Source organism: Pyrus communis, chromosome 4 (genome assembly GCF_041283825.1).
Source record: "Pyrus communis isolate YQ-2024b chromosome 4, ASM4128382v1, whole genome shotgun sequence".
NCBI classification, from domain to species: domain Eukaryota; kingdom Viridiplantae; phylum Streptophyta; class Magnoliopsida; order Rosales; family Rosaceae; genus Pyrus; species Pyrus communis.
In genome coordinates, this window is record NC_142568.1 from 24,404,233 (window position 1) to 24,426,535 (window position 22,303).

The following is a 22,303-nucleotide window of genomic DNA, read 5'->3' on the forward strand; positions in this document are numbered from 1 at the left end:
TTGCCGTCCCATTCTTCCATGTCATGTTTCACATGACGAATTTTTTAACTATTGGATTCTTAATCAAAATTACAATAATCAAAGTTGAGGATGTTGATTTGTGATAGGGTTAAAAAGGTAAAAAGAAGGATTTTCATTAAAAGAGTACATCGTATACGTGGTTATGTTTGTAGAATTTTTAAAAAATAGAGATAAAACGAGAGTTTACCGACTCCAACAAGAGAATTGCATAAATTCTCTCTTTCAAAACATGACTATACCCGAAAACGAACTACATTATTTATACACTTGTAGTTCGACCGAAAAGATGTCCTTTTACCTTGTAGGGAGGGTTAAACCACATAAACAATAGCATAGGGCCGAAGAAAAAAAACCAAACAAAATAAATTTGCCATAAAAATGATTTTTACACATTTTTGTTTTTGTTTTTGTAGTGTAATTTAACTGCGTTGTAACCTTGGCTAAAAAAAAACTAAGAAATTTTAACAAAAAGTTTTTGGTACTATTTAAATTAACAAAAAATCATATTTATACACGAAAAAATCAATTATAATACTATTTATTTTATGCTAATCATTAAAATTTAGAATCTTCAAATCATTTCTATTAGTTTTCTAAACGTAGGCAACTCCAAGTGACGGTCTTGTGGTTTATTTACTTTTGTTTTTGTTTCTGTTTCGAGTCCTCTCCCTCCTTCGCTCTCTCTCTCTCTCTCTCTCTCTCTCTCTTAATAAATATCAGCGTCCAAACCCACCCACATCACCCCTCTTCCCACATCTCTTTCCCCCTTCTCTCTCTAATCTCTCTCTCTTCGAAAAAAAACTCTCGACGCTCCGAGTCTGCCTCCGATCCCTTTTCGTCTTGGTTTATGAGGTACCTTCTCCCTCTCTCTCTCTCTCTATCGATCTTTCCGTTCCACTTCTACAGTGTGATCTCTGCGTTTTAGGTTAAAATCTTATCGAAAAGTTTATATGTTATGGGTCACAGATCTGGTTCTTTACCTAAAAATCGGGCTTTTTCAAGTGTTTTTTTTCATGGAAATTTTGCTTCTTTGATTGGATTCTTGACTAGGTTGGAATTTCTTGGTGGGTTTTGCGCAATCTTTTCTATGGCTCTCTTTTTTCCATTTATTTCATTAGATTTACTTAATTATTAGTTGGGCCTTTTCTGGAATTAATCCAAGTTAGTGACGTTTAGTTCTTTGAAATTTAATTGTAGCTAAATACAGGATATTTGTGAAGGTATTTCTTGTTATTCTGATTCTTTTTCGTTTCGATCCAGTTTCTTGTGGTGGGAATTTGAATTAGGATGTTAATTGTAGTGCAATTGTAAATCTTTTCCTTTTCTTGGGTGGGGGTCAGGTAAAACTAAAACTTTTAGAGTTGGGTTTTGCACTTTCGCCTTTATCCAGAACTTAAATTATAATTTTTGAAGGGTCTTCACCATTGGTCTTCTTATTTAACTTATTTGTGTTGTGAACGTTAAAAGTTATAGCTAAATATAACCATTAGATGTATACTAATTGAGATTTTCTGTACCTGCAGCTCGAAGGAGAGACCCACTCTCGGGTAAGTCTTCGTCATATTCTGTCTCATGTGTATTTTGCATATGCTTTCATGTTTTTCTTACGTTTCAGAGTCAAGGTTTCTCTAACCGATAACTACATGGTTTGTTGAGGAAGGAACTTTTATCAATTTTAATTAGTTATAACCTATGACCTTTTGTCCTTTTGTAAAGACGGTAAAATGAGTTGTTGCATCAGGCTTTACTCAATTATATGGAATTGATAATGCTGACATTGTAATTATTTGAAGTTATAATGAATTTTTGAAATCTAACAAAGAAAGTATGTTTTGGACAATGTTTATCTGCTCATCTTTGCATACTGTAGGTTTTCCACACCCATTAGTATGAATTGTTTAGCCCTGTATACTGAATTTTTTTTTCCTTTGTTTCTCCTTTATGTACAGTGGCACGCGGATTAAGACCCGCAAACGGAATATTGCAGCACCGCTGGACACTGCAGCTTTTGCGGATGCAGTGGTCCAGATTTATCTGGATAATGCTGGTGATCTGGTAATATTTAGCTATGCATAAATAATCGGCTAATTTGTATCTGTATGCATGTGTCTACTTATCACTTAATCATCTGTTAAAACTAAACAAGTATCTGCTTTGTGCAGGAACTTATTGCCAAGAGCATTGAATCTGCAGACCTTAACTTTTCAAGATACGGTGACACCTTTTTTGAGGCAAGCTTCGTAATAATGTAGAGACTTTTGGTCTCTTTATTTTTTTCCTTTGGATGCAACCTTAGATATTGTTTTGTTTTTAATGTGGTATGGTATTGACTGGAGGATTTAATATAGGTTGTTTTTACTGGAGGCCGTACACAACCTGGAACAACAAAACCCGATGAGGGGGAGCGCCACCCTTATTCTGTACTAGAGTCTGAGCCTACACGCGAACTCATCTTGCCATCTGTTATCTACATTCAAAAAATTTTGAGGCGGAGGCCATTTCTGATTAAGAATCTCGAAAATGTTATGCGACGATTCCTTCAATCATTGGAGCTTTTTGAGGAAAATGAAAGGAAGAAGCTGGCTATTTTCACAGCACTTGCATTCTCTCAGAAGCTGTCAGGACTTCCACCAGAAACGGTGTTCCAGCCAATGCTCAAGGATAATCTTGTTGGCAAAGGGCTAGTCCTATTGTTCATTACTGACTTCTTCAAGGAGTATTTGATTGATAATAGCCTTGATGATTTGATCTCCATTCTGAAGCGGGGTAAAGTGGAAGACAATCTTTTGGAATTCTTCCCATCCACAAAAAGAACTGATGAGAGTTTCTCTGAGCATTTCACGTAAGTTTGATCTGTTATTGAATTTTATTATGGATCATCTTGAGAGATAAGACTTATCTTTGATTTTTAAGATATGCTGATGCTTTTGTTTTATTGTTGATTCATCTTTCTGTATGATCTCTGAAAAAAATTTCAGAGCTTTTGGTTCTCTCGTAGAAGGCTATGAATCATATAAATTTAGTTGATTTTCATGTAGTCTTTATCATCAGTCAATTGTAATATGAATTTTGATTATGCTGTGAAGTATTTTTACCTAGTAGTCCCTTTGGTTTGTCACCCCATGATAATACATCGTACCGTAAATGGTAATGTGATTTTTTTATTGTCAATTGCTCATTGATGGCTTTCATGTGAAGCGCCATGTGAAGTATGTGTTAACTTGAACATTCATTTTGTTTTATTCACACCTTGTACCAAAATAAAGGTTGTTTTATTGACACACTTTGGTGCTTATTTGTATCAATTTTCAGTAAGGAAGGGCTAGTCGCCTTAGTTGAATACAACGAGAAGAAAATTTTCGATGTGAAGCTCAAGGAAATGAAATCTGCTTTAACAACCCAGATAACAGAGGAAACAGATATGTCTGAAGTCATTGAGACTGTGAAGCAGTGTGTCAAAGATGCCAAATTGCCTGATGTTGAAGTTGTGCGGATTTTGTGGGATGTTATTATGGATGCTGTGCAGTGGTCTGGCAAGAACCAGCAGCAGAACGCCAATGCAGCTCTTCGCCAGGTATACATTAGTCTTGTAATCACCATGATACCTATATAATTTGTGTGCCATAGTATGTACAAGTCAGGTTTGGAACTTGTAAAAGGAGCAAGGTAGGAGTTTTAAGTGGGTAACCAAGATGAGTTCAGTCGGTAAAACTTTAAAAAGAAATAAAAAAACAGAGCTATCTGTTGTTCATGTAGGATAGTGAATGACTGTTCTGCCAAGAGGAGTATATTTATAAGCATTCCAATCTGGTGTATATGAGATCTAAGGCTGTGCCTTTTTTACACACCATCGTCAAAATTGATTACTTTGAGATATTAGATCACTGTAAACTTGAAAAACACGAAGAATGGCTGTATTAGTTGCTAACACCGTAGTACTAGGTGCTAACACCGTAGTACTAGGTGCTAACACCGTAGTACTAGGTGCATATATATTAATACAGACGAACAAATAAATGGCTGTGTTTAACTTGTATCGAATACATATGCAGGTTCAAACATGGGCGAAACTGTTGAACACCTTCTGCACGAATGGGAAGCTTGAGCTGGAACTGATATACAAGGTTCAGATGCAGTGCTATGAGGATGCTAAGCTGATGAAGCTGTTCCCTGAAATTGTGAGATCCCTCTACGAACAGGATGTGCTTGCAGAAGACACCATTCTCCGATGGTTCCGCAAAGGAACAAACCCCAAGGGCAGGTGTGTTTAGGTTTGAACATTAAAATATCGGATGACGATATTGAATGCGTTTGCTTGTGGTTTACAATGGGTTTGTTGTGTTGTTTGAAACTGTAAGTTTACGGAAAATGAATGTTTGCAGGCAAACTTTTGTGAAGGCCCTGGAGCCATTCGTGAACTGGCTGGAGGAGGCAGAAGAGGAGGAATAGCTGTTGCATCCACTGCCACTGTCAAATCTATCTGTACTCGGAGACGATCAAACTCATAAATATTCTATAAACCTACTTAAGCTTGGTGTGCCTGTTGAATGTTTGATGATGATGACTACGTCGTTACGAGGATATTAATTACATTATAAAATAATTGGATGCATTTTCTTTTATGCTATAATATTTACTAGTTTACTTTTTTGTCTCTTCTATAAAATTGAGAGTCAATATTTGCTTAAAATGAGGGCCGCTAATGTATGCAACATCATTACTTAACGTCTAATTAGACATCAATATTATTAGCAAAAAACACGTGATTAGATATAAAATGTAAAATCTGTACCCTCGTGACTTATTTATAAATGATGCCAAACCTTATGATATAAAATGTGATTAACCCGTAAATATGAAATATGAAATATGAAATTTGAATAGACCCAACTGAATTAGTTTATTTTTATCGCGGTAAAATTAAGCTTCATATCGTGCGTTACTAGTTAGTTACTGCCGCTTTAGGTATATGAGAGGAGGAAGACTCAGCGGTGAATATCGCCTATGGTCCTCTATCTATGCATCCAATGGCGGCGTTATCCTTCCCACCTATGAGACTCTACTGTGGTGGCGGCGCCGCCACACACAATACCAGCAGTAACAACAACAATTTACTCGGCAACCACGCGCTCGATGCCGCCCACATCCGGCGCGCTGCCGAGCTGGCCGACAGATCCGCCGGATTCACCTCTCCCCACCCAAACTTCGGGTGCGTCATCGCCTCCAAAACCGGAAAAGTCGCCGGCGAGGGCTTCCTCTACGCCCAGGGCACCAAGCCCGCCGAGGTCCTTGCCGTCGATGCAGCTGGCGACTTCTCACGCCGCGCCACCGCTTATCTCAATATGGAGCCCGGTGATTGCCACGGTGACCACTCCGCCGTCTCCGCCCTCGTTCAGGTTTTGCCTTTTTTCTCTTCCTTTTCAATTCCCAACTTCCTCTGAGCCGTCGTATAAGGGAAAGAAAACTATGATTTAGTTATGATTTGTTTGGATTAGGAAAAGAAACAATTATTGAATATCTGATTTGTTTGGATTAGGCAGGGATTGAAAGGGTGGTGATTGGGTTGAGGCATCCATTGCAGCATTTAAGAGGGAATGCCATTCGGGCTCTGAGAAGTCAAGGCTTGCAAGTTGATGTTCTTGGTGAGGACCTCAACAGTAAACTCATTGAGGTATTTGATCAATTCAATATGCTCATTTCATACCTTAGCGAAACGCTTCTTTTCAATTCCTTGGCGAGTAACATAGGCATTAGGTAGGGATCTTGTGCTCCCAGTTGAAATAACTACGTGTGGTTTACCAAAACAAGACGAAAGCTTTTCTGCGAAATGAGTATCATTTTAGTTTAACCAAAACAAGACAAAAGCTTTTCTGTGAAATGAGTAGCATTTTAGTTTAACATGTCATATAATTGATCCAACACCAACAGGAAGCGCGTAAATCATGCCTGCTTGTCAATGCTCCGTTAATCTGTAGAGCTGCTTCTCGAATCCCCTTCTCTGTTCTCAAGTATGCCATGACTCTTGATGGTAAGCTTTCTTTTATGAATAGTGTAACTTATCCCAATATGAAATTCTGTAAAGAGGCCTATAAAGTTTACAAATAAAGTCTTCCGATAGCCTAGTCATTAGTATTTGTTGGGCGCTGACAGGAAAAATCGCTGCTAGCAGTGGACATGCAGCATGGATCAGCAGCAGAACATCTAGAAATCGAGTTTTTGAACTGCGGGGTAGAAGTGATGCAGTCGTTGTAGGAGGAAATACAGTGCGCAGGGACAGTAAGTATTATCATTTTCTCAACTTTTTGATTGTTCGTGTTAATACTCGTTGGAGATCCTGAAGTTCTGACTTCTTATGTTCTATCTTTTTACTTTTGAACCAGATCCTAGACTAACTGCAAGACATGGTGGTGGGCATATGCCTATGCGGATTGTAATGTCACAGACTCTTGATCTCCCTGAGGAAGCACACCTTTGGGATACCTCTGATGTATCTACTATAGTTGCAACACAAAGGGGTGCAAGAAGGCATTTCCAGAAAGTTCTTGCATCGAAAGGAATTGAAGTGGTGGAGTTTGATATCTTAAACCCCAGAGAAGTAATGGAATACTTCCATAATCGTGGATATCTTTCACTTTTGTGGGAGTGTGGAGGGACATTAGCTGCAGCAGCTATTTCATCTGGAGTAATACATAAGGTTTGTTTCTCCAGCGCCTATTTCTTTCTATGAACTGTTGATCTTCTTCTTTTGTCTGCTTAAAACTGATGACTTAGCGATGTTGTCATAGTTGGAGCTTCCTCTAGGCTGGAGTGGTACATAAGCTTATCCACAGTTTATTTTTGGAGATCCCGGATCTTTCTTTTGTTGAAACTGGATTTGTTAACAGGGACTTTGCTTCTGCCACATTCAATGTGTTGCAGGTGTTCGCATTTGTTGCTCCTAAAATTATTGGTGGAAAGAATGCGCCATCCCCTGTGGGTGAACTCGGGATGGTTGAAATGACACAAGCCTTCGATCTAATTGATGTCTGCTATGAGCAGGTTGGTGGGGATTTTGGGTACTTCTTCTAGAGATAAATTCTTTCTAATTAATCTTGTATGCTAACAATGTATTCTTTTGTGCTTATATATATATATATATTCTGCCTCTTGATTGGATATTTTGTACTTCTGAATTTGAACAACAGGTTGGACCTGATATGCTTGTTAGTGGATTTCTTCAACCCATACCAGATGTGACCCCTGTTATTCCATCAGTTGATGAAACATTTGAAATTGATCCAACTGTGACTCCTTATGAATCAAGGATCATATCCTTCTATAAAACATGGGACCCCTACGGCGCTTTCTCAAATTTTTCACCTCACCGAATTAAGATGCCTGATGACAATGGTGATTATGCAACTTGGTTGAGTGTCGAGCATTACTATCAGGTATTTCCTTTTCTGTATGAATCTGGTTTCCATCTTACAAAAGTAGTCATTCTTACAGAACAATGCTAACATGTAGGCTCAGAAGTTTGTTGGGGTGGATGATCCTGTGGCACAAGATTGTGTTGAAAATATTAAGTCTGCCAAAAGTCCGGAAGAGGCAGCACGGATAGGAAGGTCAATGCAGAGGAAGCACCCTGATTTGGTATTGTACTTTGTCATTTGATTGGATTTTCAGTTGATCAACTGTGTTGACACGTGATGTAGTCAAGATATGCCATGCTATGGTCCTTTATGGAAGATGTTGAAATGATAGTTTGTCCCAGTGGTAGTAAGTGACATCATAACATAGTAACACTTTTGGAAGACAACACAGAAAATTTCTGTGTCCAGAACAGGAGGATCCTTTGTAGAGACTAAGGTTTCTTGAAGAGAATGAACGCATGTATTTTTGACTCGCCTAGTATAATGCATCAATAAGAATAATTAGTAGAAGGAAATAGAAATTGTTTGGAACTGGGATTATTAAATGCTACTGACATGTTCACAATTACTTTTGGTTTATGTTGAAGTTGGTTCAAAATTGTCCTGTGTGTTATGCAGGTAAGGTTGGACTGGGAAAGTGTCAAGATTGAAGTGATGTATAGAGCACTGAAATGCAAGTTCTCAATTTATCCACATTTGAATGCTATGTTGCTGTCAACTGCTGGATCTGTTCTTGTTGAAGCTTCACCGCATGATCTTTTCTGGGGAGGAGGTCGGGATGGAGAAGGCCTAAATTATCTGGGCAGGCTTTTGATGCAGTTGAGATCAGAGTTTCTTGGCGAGTCCCCTACGTCCAGTTAGAGCTCGCGAGTGGGTGTATAATTTATAACTAATGTGATACCAACGAATGATTTATTTGTATTGATTCTCTCCTGTAGCATTAGTGTTCCTTTACAATAAAATTACAATTTACAGATGAAATGGATATTGTGTGCGCATGTTCTTAATCCACGAATTTTCTTTCATCTTCTCTTCAATTGCGGCAACTCCTACTTTACCTCTTATATTCTCAATTTTATTATAAAATAATAAAGGCTTTGCGTGTTGCATTGATTTGATTCTCTCAGGATTCCTTAGAAGAAATTTTGAATTAAATATCGGCACAACATATTTAATCGTCAAGTTGCATTATCTTGGAGTTGAATAGCTACTAATTAAATCCCACAAGCAACGATCAGTGCATTGACCTGACCTCATGGTTGATTGGAATCTCTATACTCTACAATTAGCTACCTCACTAGATATATTATTGCTCTGAAATGAATTGTTTTTCGTCTATTTTCTAGTATTTAAGTCATTTTTCTTGATCAAGCTAGGCACTGCTGTTATACCTCTTTTTCTCAATCAAAATGGTAAGAGCTTCTCCAATGTCGCTAATGCTCAACATCCAAATTTCTTTCCTTGCTGTAATAATATTTACTTGTCTGGTCGCCCTAGTTATCCTTGTTATATGTTGGAAGATGCACACTACTAGTATTCCAACTGTTAGGCTGCCCCCGGGGCCATGGAAGCTGCCTCTCATCGGAAACTTGCATCAAATGGCTGCCAGTTCTTTACCCCATCGCTGCATAACAGACTTGGCCAACAAGTATGGCCCTATCATGCACCTCAAACTGGGACAACTCTCAGCCATAGTCATTTCATCGCCGGAATTTGTTCAAGAGGTGTTGAAGACGCATGATGTTGTATTCTCACAACGGCCAAAGTTTCTTGCTGTTGAGATTTTGTCCTATAATCTTTCAGGTTTCATCGTCTCTCCTTATAACGACTTTTGGAGACAAATGCGAAAGATTTGTGTGCTGGAGCTCCTAAGTGCAAAACGCGTAGAGTCATTTGCATCAATAAGAGAAGAGGAGGCATCAAATCTTGTTCAATCTATTTCCTTATCAGAGGGTCATCCGTTCAATCTCAGTGAAATGATCTTCTCCATGCAAAGCGTCATTATTGCCCGCGCGGCCTTTGGAAAGAAGTGCAAGTATCAACAAGAGTTTTTATCACTGCTCCAGGATACAGTTAGGCTTACAGCAGAATTTGATGTTCCGGATTTGTTCCCTTCGCTCAAATTCCTCCGTTATGCCATAAATTTGAAGCCTGCCGTTGAGAAAGTACACCAGAAAATGGACAAGATCTTTGATGAAATCATCAGCGATCATAGAGTGAAAAGAAATGAGGTATCAGCTGCCGGCGATGACCATCAGGAAGATATAGTTGATGTGCTACTGCGGCTCCAGGAGTCTGGTGAGCTCCAAATTGATCTCACAACCACCCAAATCAAAGCTGTCACCCTGGTAATTAATGAGCACCATTTCGTATATACATCTCTTATTTTAATTACTTTTATTCTTTCTTTCTTTCTTTCTTGATTAAATTAATCTATTGATTAAGTTAGTTTCAAAGCGCATTAAGTGAACAAATAAGTACTTTTCTTATATAGGACATGTTTTCTGCTGGAAGTGAGACTTCAGCAACTACTACAGAATGGGCAATGGCTGAACTTCTGAGAAGTCCAAGAGCAATGAAAAAAGCACAGGCCGAGGTACGCCAACTTGTTGGAGGAAGGGGAAAGATTGAAGAATCAGACATTAAGAAACTTGACTACTTGAAGTTGGTCATAAGAGAAACTCTACGATTACATACTCCTCCTTTAATCCCAAGACAAGCACGTGAAAAATGCACTATTGGCGGGTATGATATACCAACCGAAGCAATAGTCTTGATCAATGCTTGGGGAATTGGGAGAGACCCCAAGTATTGGGAGGATGCTGATTGTTTTCTGCCGGAGAGATTCCAAGGCTCTCCCATTGATTTTCGAGGGACCAACTTCGAATTGGTTCCATTTGGGGGTGGCAGGAGAATGTGTCCAGGCATATCATTTGCAACCGCAAGTATTGAACTCGCACTTTCTCATCTGCTCTACCACTTTGACTGGAAACTCCCCAATGCAAATGGCAGTGGCGATGAGACGAAGTTACTAGAAGAGCTTGACATGACTGAATGTAAGGGATTGAATGTTAGGAAGAAGAATAACTTGCATCTTGTCGCCATTCCATTCATTTCTTCATCAGAAATGAATTGAAACGCATGCGTTGTTGGAAATAGCTAGCAAACACAAACCATAATAAAGTCTTAACTAGTGTTTGCGTCTTCATGTGTTGTTGTGTTGTCCAAAACAACAGTTAAGGAAATTGGCTTGTATGATCATTTTACAAATCTCAGTTGACAAACTCCTCAATCATGTAGCGATTATATATTGACAAACATGTCGATCAAGTATCCACCGCGCGATGAGGATTCTTTAGGATCGTTGGTGGCGGGCAAGGTGGCAAAGGGTGGAGAATAGGAATTGTCAACGAATTTCCAAGCAGCCTACTGCCTACCCTCCATGGCGGCCTAGTAACCGACGAATTCTAGATTACTATTCCATTTTTCTTTTCTTTTCCAAGGGGGTGTTATGGTTTAACTAAATTGCACAAAATGGAGATTCGAACTTGGCTACATATGAATGAGCACATCCGCTCTAACCAATGTACGTCCACATGCGATAACCGATCAATTTAACAATTCATAATTTGTTCAAAAACAATTAAAGAAAGGAAAACACAGATAACTCACCTCTTTTGTTTTCCTTTTCTTCTGTATGGACTGACTAATCACCTACTTTTGATTCCACCGAAAGAGTATAGAAGTAGTTTTCTCACGCGACCATATTCTGTCACGCAATACTTTCAATTTTGGTGGCTGCTTCTTCTCCGGTCATTACCGGGAACTAAAATATTTATTTTAACAGATGACTAAATCAGGTGCAATTTGTTAGATTAGATTATTCTAACTTAACCTTATTGATTAGATTACAATTAATTAGGTACGATTTGTCTGATTAGTAACTAAAAGATTCCAACATTTCTCCAATTGTTTACTTGTGGTTTTTTAGGTTGGAATCTGTTATTATGGTTATAAAATTTGCGCTCATTGATCGTATTACAATAAAAATCCATGAAATTATTAATGAGCATGAAGGTCAAATAAACAAATAAATTTCACTTATAATAATCTACTTAGTTAAATAATTTCTCTCCTTCGGCTCCTCCTGTTTTTTCTTGCCCTTAGATTGGATGAATGATAAGAATAACATTTTTGTTATTGCTCTGAAATGACTTATTTTTCATCTATTCCGATAATTAGTAATATTAAAGTCACATTTCTCGATCAAGCTACGCACTGCCGTTGTACCTCTTTCTCTCAATCAAACTGGTAAGAGCTTCTCTAATGTCGCTAATGCTCGACATCCAAATTTCTTTCCTTGCTGTAATAATATTTACTTGTCTGGTCGCCCTAGTTATCCTTGTTATATATTGGAAGATGCATACTACTAGTATTACAACCGTTAGGCTTCCTCCGGGGCCATGGAAGCTGCCTCTCGTCGGAAATTTGCATCAAATGGCCGCCAGCTCTTTACCCCATCGCTGCATGGCAGATTTGGCCAACAAGTATGGCCCTATCATGCACCTCAAACTGGGACAACTCTCAGCCATAGTCATTTCATCGCCGGAATTTGTTCAAGAGGTGTTGAAGAAGCATGATGTTGCTTTCTCACAACGGCCAAAGTTTCTTGCTGGTGAAATTGTGAGCTATAATTGTTCAAATCTCATACTTTGTCCGTATAATGATTTTTGGAGACAAATGCGAAAGATTTGCATGCTGGAGCTCCTTAGTGCAAAACGCGTAGAATCATTTGCATCAATAAGACAAGAAGAGGCATCGAATCTTGTTAAATCTATTTCCTTATCAAAGGGTCATCCGTTCAATCTCAGTGAAATGATCTTCTCCATGTTGAACATCATTATTGCCCGTGCGGCCTTGGGAACGAAGTGCAAGTATCAACAAGAATTTTTATCACTGCTCGAGGATACAGTTAGGCTTGGAGCAGAATTTGATGTGCCGGATTTGTTCCCTTCGCTCAAATTCCTCCGTTATGTCATAAATTTGAAGCCTGCCATTGAGAAAGTACACCAGAAAATGGACAAGATCCTTGATGAAATCATCAGCGATCATAGAGCGAAAAGAAATAAGGAATCAGCTGCTGCCGGAGACGACCATCAGGAAGATATAGTTGATGTGCTACTGCGGCTCCAGGAATCTCGTGAGCTCCAATTTGATCTCACAACCACCCAAATCAAAGCTGTCACCCTGGTAATTAATGAGCACCATTTCATATATACATCTCTTACTTTTATTAATTGTTTTGTTTCGTTCTTTCTTGATTAAAATTGATCTGTTGATTATGTTATTTTAAAAGCGCATTAAGTGAACAAATAAGTACTTTTCTTATATAGGACATGTTTTCTGCTGGAAGTGAGACTTCAGCAACTACCACAGAATGGGCAATGGCTGAACTTCTGAGAAGTCCAAGAGCAATGAAAAAAGCACAGGCCGAGGTACGCCAACTTGTCGGAAGAAAGGGGAAGATTGAAGAGTCAGATATTAAGAAACTCGACTACTTAAAGTTGGTCATACGAGAAACTCTACGATTACACCCTCCTCCTTTCATCCCCAGACAAGCAAGCGAAAAATGCACTATTGGTGGGTATGATATACCAACTGAAGCAACAGTCTTCATCAATGCTTGGGGAATTGGGAGAGACCCCAAGTATTGGGAGAATGCTGATTGTTTTCTGCCGGAGAGATTCCAAGGCTCTTCCATTGATTTTCGAGGGACCAACTTCGAATTGGTTCCATTTGGGGGTGGCAGGAGAATGTGTCCAGGCATATCATTTGCAACCGCAAGTATTGAACTTGCACTTTCTCATTTGCTTTACCACTTTGACTGGAAACTCCCCAATGCAAATGGCAATCGCAATGAGACGAAGTTATTAGAAGAGCTTGATATGACTGAATGTAAGGGATTGAATGTTAGGAAGAAGAATAACTTGTATCTTATCGCCATTCCATTCATTTCGTCCTCAGAAATGAAATGAAATGCATGCGTTGTTGGAAATAGCTAGCAAACACAAACCATAATAAAGTCTTAACAAGTGTTTGCGTTTTCATGTCATATGGTGTTGTCCAGAACAACAGTTAAGGAAATTGGCTTAAATGGTATTCATGTTACAAATTTCAATTGATGAAGTTCTCAAAATTAAATATCAATGATGTAATAGTGATTATATATTGACAAACATGTCGGTCAAATATCCACCGCGCGAGAAGGATTATTTAGGATCGTTGGTGGTGGGCAAGGTGGCAAAGGGTGGATGATAGGAATTGTCCACGAATTTCCAAAGGTCATTGGCCTTAGAGGAAGGGCTTGGTTTAAAGAAGCCTCCAGAAGAAAGTTTGATTCAGAAAGCGTGATGAAGGGAGCTGTACTGGGGCTAGGGAAAGTGGCTCCAGTGCATCAACAGTGGAAGCTGAGCGCCCATGAGGAAGAGAGAAGGGATCGAAAATTGCTACGATTCCGGTGAGACCTAGACCCAGTCTGATACCATGTAAAGAACGTATATTAATCTTCATTTATATTCACATATGCATATCAGTTACTTATTGTACAAGAAACTAAACTTTATCAGTACTTCCCGCTACACTTAGTAGGAAGGGGAGAATAAACTAGGACACTACTACTAGCAGCAAACAGGTCAGGCCGAGCAATCCCCACCCCATATCTTCCTCAGCTGAGCAGCCTACCCCCTGGCGGCCTAGTAACCGACAAATTTTAGATAACTATTCAAATTTTCTTTTCTTTTGCACGAGGGGGTGCTTTGATTTAAACTAACTATTCTAAACTGTACAAAATGGATATTCGAACTTGACTACGTAAGAATGAGCACATCCGTTATCCGTTATGCCCATATTGCGATAACCGATCAATTTAACGACTAATTATTTGTTTAAAAACAATTAAAGGAAAAGGAACACAGATAACTCCCCACTTTTATTTTCCTTTTCGTCTTTTTAGGCTGACCATATTCACCTACTTTCGGTTGCACCAAAAGAGTATAGAACTAGTTCTCTCACGCCACCATATTCTGCTACGTAATACTTTCAATTTTGGCGGCCGCTCCTTTTCCGGCCATTAGTGGGAAGTAAAGCATTTTTTTACAAATATAACAGATGACTAAGGGTTTGATTTGGGAACGTGGTGTTTTTAGAAAAGCAGCTTATTAAAATTAGAGATTAAGTACCAAAACCCCCCATATTTAGTGTTATTTCAAATTGATCTCAACCTTTTTCAACATTCTAAACAAGAACCCAACCTATTAAGCCCTAGTTAAGAATATGTTAAATTAACTAGGGCTTACTTTGTTTCCAAAATCAATAGAATGCCATGAAAGCGTAGCATCCACCAATTAACAGTCACCACCACCCCCATCAGGCCATTACCTTCAAACCCAAAGAAAAACCACCAACTTCATCCTACAACTCGAGCCACTAACATCAAGAAGAGGTCATGGAAGTTGCTGAAATTGTATGAACTACCATGATGCGGCCACCACCACCTTCATCGCCCACAAAGAATAATTGGAAGCTTTACAAGCCGAGAATTGGGGAATGAGGAAATCACATGAGCAGAAACTAGCTCCTTGAAACCCTATCTGAATTCTTAACCCTCTTCTTTGTAAGGAAATTGCTATCCTGATGTAATTTCAATTTGTGTCCATTTTTTATTCAATCTAGTACCTGTTTGATCATTGGATTCCATATTATAGTCTATGTCTGAAGTTTAGATTTTGAGGCAACTAATAGTAATGTAGACCATAATATACCTACTTGGTAAGTTTTGAATATGATCTATGTTTGAAAAATTAATTGGGGCTTAACGGATGTGTTATTTTCAATAAGTTGGGTATTTGTTTGTAATGTTTAAGAAGGTTAAGACCAATTTGAAATGATACTAAAAGATTGTGGGGTTTTAGGTAGTTAATCCTAAAATTAGCTACAATTTGTTAGATTAAATTATTATAAGATTAGATTACAATTAAATTAGCTATGATTTGTCTGGTTAGTAGATAAATATCAGTTATAATAATCTACGTATACATGATTAACAAATGTTGCACATTCTTCGTCTGCTCCAGTTTTTTAAACTACATTTTCTGTTTATACTACTTAATCATAAATGATTGCTTCTCTTTTGTAACGAAATTAACATATAAATTATAATCACTTACGTAGCTAGCCGATGAATGTTGTAGAATTATTTATATTGATGCACGGAAACGGTGATTATTAATTTAATCATATGAATTTGTTGTAACGTTTTTTTTATGCCACTTGACCAGGTAATGCACAATTAAGCCTTTACAAATGACACGATATTCCGCAACACCAAAGTCGAAGCGTGCTAGCCATCATCCGGATGGGTGATGAAACCACGATTCACATGAAGTTATAACTAAACTTATCAACTATTAAATTTTACCGAAAATTTGACAGAACTTCCTCTTCTAAGAACATTTTAATCATTTTACATAAACAAAGCACAAAGGTAATTCACATAAAATATTTGGGACATGTCGTAACAAAAAATAATGCTAAAAGGTTTCGTTAAAATATTTGTTTTGTATGGAGAGGTTTCGTTGAAATATTTGCTTTGAGTCCATTCATATTGCGTGGAATATAATATTTTGTATTCACACCTTGAATAAGAAGATTCTAAATTAATAAACCTGTAATCCATTAAAACTCCAACTCAGCAATAGCTCACTTATGCTTTACACTGTCCTCCTGTGTTTTTTTTTTTTTTTTGAAACAACACTGTCCTCCTGTTTTAATTTGGGTTGAACAACTCCATATTGGCGGATTCAGATCCGGATTCAAATTGTGGAAATCTTAGAGATTCTCACATTTTAACTGTTTATCATGCATTGTACAATTAGAAATTATTTTAATTTTTTTATATAAAATTAAACATAAATAAGATCTAACGAAAATTAATCACACAATATATGATAAATACGTAAAATATAAAAATTATTTGAATTCTTACAAAAAAGATCCGGAGAGAAACCACATCCCATATTTGGCATTCATTTCTACGCGGTCCGTTGTTTTCTCTGGATTGTTTTATCTTGCTAGCTACAAATTGTGGACGTGGCAGCTAGCAAGCCTAGCATCTAATATTTATATAATATAACAAATATTCGATTTTCTATTGAGGGAGGAAGGGAGATATCTAAAAGCATATACATACGTAGATAATCGAACCCATGTTCATGTTGGAAACTTGGAAGGAATACATCATACTTATATATATATATATATATATATATATATATATATGTTAGGTCAAGAAATAAGAGATTAATTAGGAATTTAATTTGAAAACAAAGAGACCGCTCGATCGACAGAATCTACGAATTTGGTTGGGCACTTGTAAAAGTTTGTATGCATATGTATATTTGATAAGTAAAATGACTACATGGTACTGTGCCATGCATGCATGATACAACAATAGAATTATCGGCAGCTAGCTAGCCGATTGCTGAAAAGTGACAGTCACACGTAGAAATGACGAGGATCCTCGCATTTCTAAGGGACAAAATGATGTGTTTCACAGCTGTTCCTTTTATACAGAATATGCATGCACTGCATGCTCTTTTATATTTCTGTTTTCTGTGTTCTATTATATATGTCTGATATATGCCTCCACACAGTGAAACTCTCAAATCTAATCCATTTTTGTATTCTCTCTCAAAATTCTTTTGTATCTACTTAATACTACTGTGTTATATATGTGTGCGCGCGCGCGTGTATATAGTTGGGATCAATACTGTTTGTATATATCATGATTTCGACATCACTTATCTTGCATGAATATACATATGTGTGTGTGTGTGTGTAAGATGGGAGGGCAAACCATATTATTGTCCTACGATCAGAGTTTCTTGATTGATCCTTATTTATGATCTGTACACACAAAGCCCTCAAGATTGTAGGTAAAACGTAATAACCCACATTATATTAAGAGAGATTTTGAACCAAAAACTCGTGGATTACGCCCGAAAACTCCTTCCAATGAGTTGAGTTGGATCAATCAACTACACAAATCCAGTTTTCTAATATAAATAAGATGTCTGAATCTTGATGCTAAATGTATGTTTGTCTGTATATTTTATTTACGAGACATCTCAAAACCTACAACGTTGTATATGAAATGTAAGTAAAAATAAATTGTTTTAGGCCGTAGTTGGAGAGCAACTTACATGTTATTGAATAAGAGATAATTATGTGGGAAAAAAAAAACTTATACTTAACAATATATTATTAGATAAGAGACGCCATATAGCGGTAAATTAGTTAATTAAGTCCTTCTGCATTATTTGATCCATTTTATAAAAATAACAATTTTACCAAACAAATCATCTTCAAACATTCAACTGTCTGATTTCAGTTGATTAATTACTTTATTAGCTGCATGGGTGGGACCCTAATGTCCATAAGTTTATTTTATATTTATACAATAAACTCTCTCATTTTACCAAAACTATCATTTCTTATCTTAATCTTTGTTCTTATCTCTAATAATATTGAGTAAATGGGTATCATAAATATAAATGATTCAACGAATACGAGTAAAACGAGCATTATGTTATTTAAGGGGAGCAAAGCAACTAAGTATTATACGTGCAATGAACCCCGACAATCATGTGACCCGAACGACTCTCACACTAAATGCTTCTCTCTCTAGAGGGTCTGAGTCTTTCCTTCCCTCGGTTTCTCTCTCTAGAAAGTCAGGTCATACTGTAAGAGCGGGTATTTTTGCAATCTCATATATTTCAGTTGCTGTTGGTCGTTGCGATTATTTCTCACATTGATAGCCTCTCTCTCTCCTCACTCCTTCTCTCTTTCCTTCATGTCCTTCTATCTCTCCTTCATGTCCTTCTCTCTCTAAAATTGGCTCTGTACCCATTTCCTCCCTTCTGATAACATTCATAAAGATGCTTGCTTTATGCAGGGCCATGAGCTGAGCTGCCTGCTCTCCCCTTCTCTCTCTGTTGCTCTGCTGTAATTTTGGGCATTTTCTTCTTTTGGTTTCGTAGAATTCAAGTTTGATCAGAGAAAGGAAGGGGAACCCAGTGGGGTTGTGCAATTGGTGAGCTTTCTCGTCGGATTTGGGGACAATGATTCATGGTGAAAAAGTGGGTATTCCGAACATCTTCTTACGTAGATCTGCTTTCCTGATCTTCTTACGTAGTGTGTCCATTTCCTGAATAAGTAAAAAAAAAAATTCAAGTGATTGCTGGCAAAATTTGGCAATCTGATCAAAAGTGAGTGAATTTAGTGATTTGATTTGGATGGTGAATCAAAGGCCGGGAAATTGAAGGGCGTTTGCGACGACGGATCCGTCAATAAAAAAGAGTGGGGGGTTGTATTGCTCATCAGCTGTTCTGGAGTGCCTACTAAACATTATCAGGGCCCTGAGAATGGGTTCCTGCTTGTCTGCAGAAAGCAGGAGCCCTCTGCCCGATTCGCCGTCGTCTCCCTCCTGGGGAGTCCGGCGGCGGAAGAGCTCGAAGAAGAGAATGGGCTCGAGAAATTCTTCCTTTGATTACCGCCGGGAAGAACGGCTGCACAGAATTCCCGAGAGAATGTTCCTCAATGGGTCCAGTGAAGTTGCATCTTTGTTTACACAGCAGGGCAAGAAAGGAACCAATCAAGATGCCATGATTGTGTGGGAGGTAATTAGCTCTTTTACTTCACTCGGTTGTTTTCATTTTCTATATATTTTTGTGCAGCTTAATTAATATATTAACTGATTGATCATTTTATATCTGGATGTAAAATTTACCTGTGCAACATTTTATTTCTGATGTCAATCTTCAGCTTTTGTGCTTCCTGTGATTGTTCTTAAAGAAAAATTGCATTCCTTTTATCCGTTTGTATTAGTTGGCTGCAGTTTGTCCAACCTATTTTTCCGAAAGATATTATTATCCAAACTAGCAAGCCTTAGTTCTGTGGTGGCAGTTGAATTCCTTGTTTGATCGTTTTCCTTAGCTATCGCAAGTCCCTGTTTGCAGAGCAATTGGGTCACCATCATTGTCAATGTGTTCATTTGGCATATATTAACCTTCACTTCAGAAGTTTGATCCTTTTTTTTTTTATCCGTGTTTTTAAACTGTTATATTTTCTATTCATGTTTGATCCTTGTTCTCTGCATGTTACGATTTGAGATTTTGCTGTGATATATGTATCTTAAGAGGTAACATATCCAGCGGTGAACAGTGTTATTATTGTCTAAATTTTTAAAATATGGATTTCAGAATTTCGGTTCGAGAACGGACACAGTTTTCTGTGGTGTTTTCGATGGGCACGGTCCATTTGGTCATATGGTTGCTAAAAGAGTGAGGGACTCTCTTCCTCTGAAATTGAGTGTAAACTGGGAAGTGAACGTAGTCAATGATGAAGTTCTCAAGGAGATCAGCCCCAACACTGCAGGAAGCTTGAATTCAGATGATACTGCTTTTTTATCTGTTGATGAAGATTTCAGGTCCTCCGTGGATGTTGACGAAACAGAAAAAAACCCTGAGTTCTTTCAGACACTGAGAGAGTCCTTTCTGAAGGCTTTTAAAGTTATGGACAGGGAGCTGCGAACAACACCAAGTATCGATTGCTTTTGTAGTGGGACAACAGCAGTAACTTTGATTAAACAGGTGCTTTCATATGCCAACTTGTTCTGAGTTATTGTTTTCTTTTTGGTGATGTGTTCATCTTGATCATGCATGTATTGGTGTGTTTCTTAGGGTCGGGATTTAATCATTGGAAATGTTGGGGACTCCCGAGCCGTTCTGTGCACGAGAAGAATAGATGACACTCTAAGTGCAATTCAGTTGACTGTGGATCTCAAACCAAATCTTCCAGGTATCACTCTTTCTTCCACCTGGCTCCTCCTCTCTCTTAACAGTTTTCAGTTTACTAGTTTTTGAAATTTGGTTTATGATTTTGGCAAGACCTGATCTGGTCACATTTCCAATGATGCTTGATACATGAAAAAACTTCAAGTTGGGGGTGTGTTTGAAGTTCCCAAAACACTTTGTTCTGTTGTTAAGATGTTCAGATATGAAATATATTTTTCATAGACTTGACCCTGTTTATTTTGGCGTAGGATTTATATTAGAATTATGACTATATTCACGTTGTTTTTGTCATGCCTCGGTAGTTTCTGAATCTGTATTGTGAAACTTGGGGCCAGAAATAATAGAAATAACTTCTCATTAATTATAGAGAGTGAATTTTCCTGATACATTGGATAATGGCTTTCATCTACATGCAATAGTATGCGGGGAAGGCATACTATGGTCAACTGTGATCTGCTTACTAGCTTCTTGTGATTAAGTTGTTTCTTCTTACCTGCTTTTTCCCTAATCTTCCTCACTAACAGCGGAAGCAGAGAGAATTCGTAAGTGTAGAGGGCGTGTTTTTGCTCTTCAGGATGAACCTGAGGTTGCTCGGGTCTGGCTGCCAAACACTGACTCTCCTGGACTTGCCATGGCACGCGCTTTTGGAGATTTCTGCCTCAAGGATTTCGGCCTGATCTCTGTACCAGATGTATCCTATCGGCGTCTCACAGAGAGGGATGAATTTATAGTCCTGGCTACAGATGGGGTACGTAGCCAGCTAATTTAAGCTATTTACAAAAGATATATATAACATTTCCTTTCCTTTCCTTTTCCCCCTTGTATTACTCGTGCTCTTGGAATTTAAGATTAAAACTTTCTTGGCAGATTTGGGATGTCCTCTCTAACAAAGAAGTGGTAGACATTGTAGCAACAGCCCCAGCACGTTCTTCTGCAGCTCGAGCACTGGTAGAGACAGCAGTTCGAGCGTGGAGACAGAAGTACCCAACTTCCAAAGTAGATGACTGTGCTGTAGTTTGTCTCTTCCTTGACCTAGACTCAAACACAGTATCAACTGCTGCTAATAACGGGTCGAAGGAGAAGGAGCAGCCTACTGCAGCGGGTGAGGTAAATGCTGAAGAAGATCTCTCGGAGACAGCTTCTTTGGTGCACTCGGGGACTGTCCGAACTGCTGAAGAGATCCTTGCAGACGAGGAAGAAGACGAAGAAGACGAAGAAGAAAAAGGAGGAAGTAAGGAGAATGCTGCAGAGGATATGAATTCGGAACCAGGTGTAGAGTGGTCAGCTCTGGAAGGAGTTTCTCGAGTGAACACATTATTGAATCTGCCTAGGTTTACGCCCACAAAAGAAGACAAGAAGGTGTGGAAGAAGGTTTGAATTCCCTTGCTTGCTTCTCGAATCCTATCATAATTTTGTTTTGTAGTATTTATTATATTTTCTCTTCTTCATCTTCTTTTGCCTTCTTGTCTATGTTATTCGACAACACATAAGTGATTGGTAGGGTCAATGAAAGTTAAAATTTTGACCGGAGAGATCGTGTGGGGGGTGCTCCCGACTATATTAGCAATGTCTGGGAAAATTGGATTTTTTTTGTAAAAATCCAACTCGCCGACTATTTTTGGGATTTTGTTTTTCTGCTTACAAAAAATTCATGTATTTCGACGTGTGGATAATAATTTTGTGATGATGAATGAATGAAGGCTCGTCTTAGTTTTCAGCTCGAATTGTCTTTTGTTTCTATTTTCAGCAGTGCCTGTCATGTTCAGATGTACACACTTTGCAGTTGTAATGTTGCTCCAATTGCAAGCAAGATCTTTTATAAGCCAATTAATTAGCTTTTCTGCAAATTATAAGTTGTGTGTTGTTGTTGTTAGTTAGTTAGTTAGTTGGCTGAGTTTTGAATTTGCATTTAATTTGGCAATTGATTGGTGGAGATATCTTAAACCGTGGGGTTGTCAA

The 22,303-nt window shown here is 38.1% G+C and overlaps 5 protein-coding genes across 5 annotated transcripts; all 5 read left to right on the forward strand.

Annotated features, from left to right (window-relative positions):
- The first annotated feature begins 703 nt into the window (after window positions 1-703).
- Window positions 704-4,643, forward strand: LOC137722836 (uncharacterized). The gene is made up of 8 exons (XM_068461938.2): window positions 704-873; window positions 1,545-1,568; window positions 1,971-2,076; window positions 2,184-2,252; window positions 2,370-2,863; window positions 3,334-3,595; window positions 4,074-4,282; window positions 4,404-4,643. Exons 1-8 carry the CDS (start codon window positions 869-871, stop codon window positions 4,468-4,470), a joined length of 1,236 nt encoding a protein of 411 aa, XP_068318039.2. The 5' UTR covers window positions 704-868; the 3' UTR covers window positions 4,471-4,643.
- Window positions 4,644-4,859: 216 nt separating this feature from the next.
- LOC137722837 (riboflavin biosynthesis protein PYRR, chloroplastic) lies at window positions 4,860-8,414 on the forward strand. Its single transcript, XM_068461939.2, has 9 exons — window positions 4,860-5,417; window positions 5,558-5,692; window positions 5,950-6,049; window positions 6,172-6,297; window positions 6,402-6,715; window positions 6,940-7,059; window positions 7,206-7,451; window positions 7,528-7,653; window positions 8,052-8,414. Exons 1-9 carry the CDS (start codon window positions 5,040-5,042, stop codon window positions 8,292-8,294), a joined length of 1,788 nt encoding a protein of 595 aa, XP_068318040.1. The 5' UTR covers window positions 4,860-5,039; the 3' UTR covers window positions 8,295-8,414.
- Window positions 8,415-8,723: 309 nt separating this feature from the next.
- On the forward strand, window positions 8,724-10,694 carry LOC137722838 (melianol synthase CYP71BQ5-like). The gene is made up of 2 exons (XM_068461941.2): window positions 8,724-9,781; window positions 9,928-10,694. The coding sequence occupies exons 1-2, from the start codon at window positions 8,843-8,845 to the stop codon at window positions 10,567-10,569; spliced, it is 1,581 nt and encodes a 526-aa protein (XP_068318042.2). The 5' UTR covers window positions 8,724-8,842; the 3' UTR covers window positions 10,570-10,694.
- Window positions 10,695-11,747: 1,053 nt separating this feature from the next.
- LOC137722231 (melianol synthase CYP71BQ5-like) lies at window positions 11,748-13,619 on the forward strand. Its single transcript, XM_068461188.2, has 2 exons — window positions 11,748-12,683; window positions 12,827-13,619. Exons 1-2 carry the CDS (start codon window positions 11,760-11,762, stop codon window positions 13,466-13,468), a joined length of 1,566 nt encoding a protein of 521 aa, XP_068317289.1. The 5' UTR covers window positions 11,748-11,759; the 3' UTR covers window positions 13,469-13,619.
- A 4,490-nt stretch (window positions 13,620-18,109) lies between these two features.
- On the forward strand, window positions 18,110-22,061 carry LOC137722511 (putative protein phosphatase 2C 33). Its single transcript, XM_068461526.2, has 5 exons — window positions 18,110-19,168; window positions 19,751-20,140; window positions 20,231-20,348; window positions 20,869-21,092; window positions 21,212-22,061. The coding sequence occupies exons 1-5, from the start codon at window positions 18,914-18,916 to the stop codon at window positions 21,719-21,721; spliced, it is 1,497 nt and encodes a 498-aa protein (XP_068317627.1). The 5' UTR covers window positions 18,110-18,913; the 3' UTR covers window positions 21,722-22,061.
- Window positions 22,062-22,303: the final 242 nt, after the last annotated feature.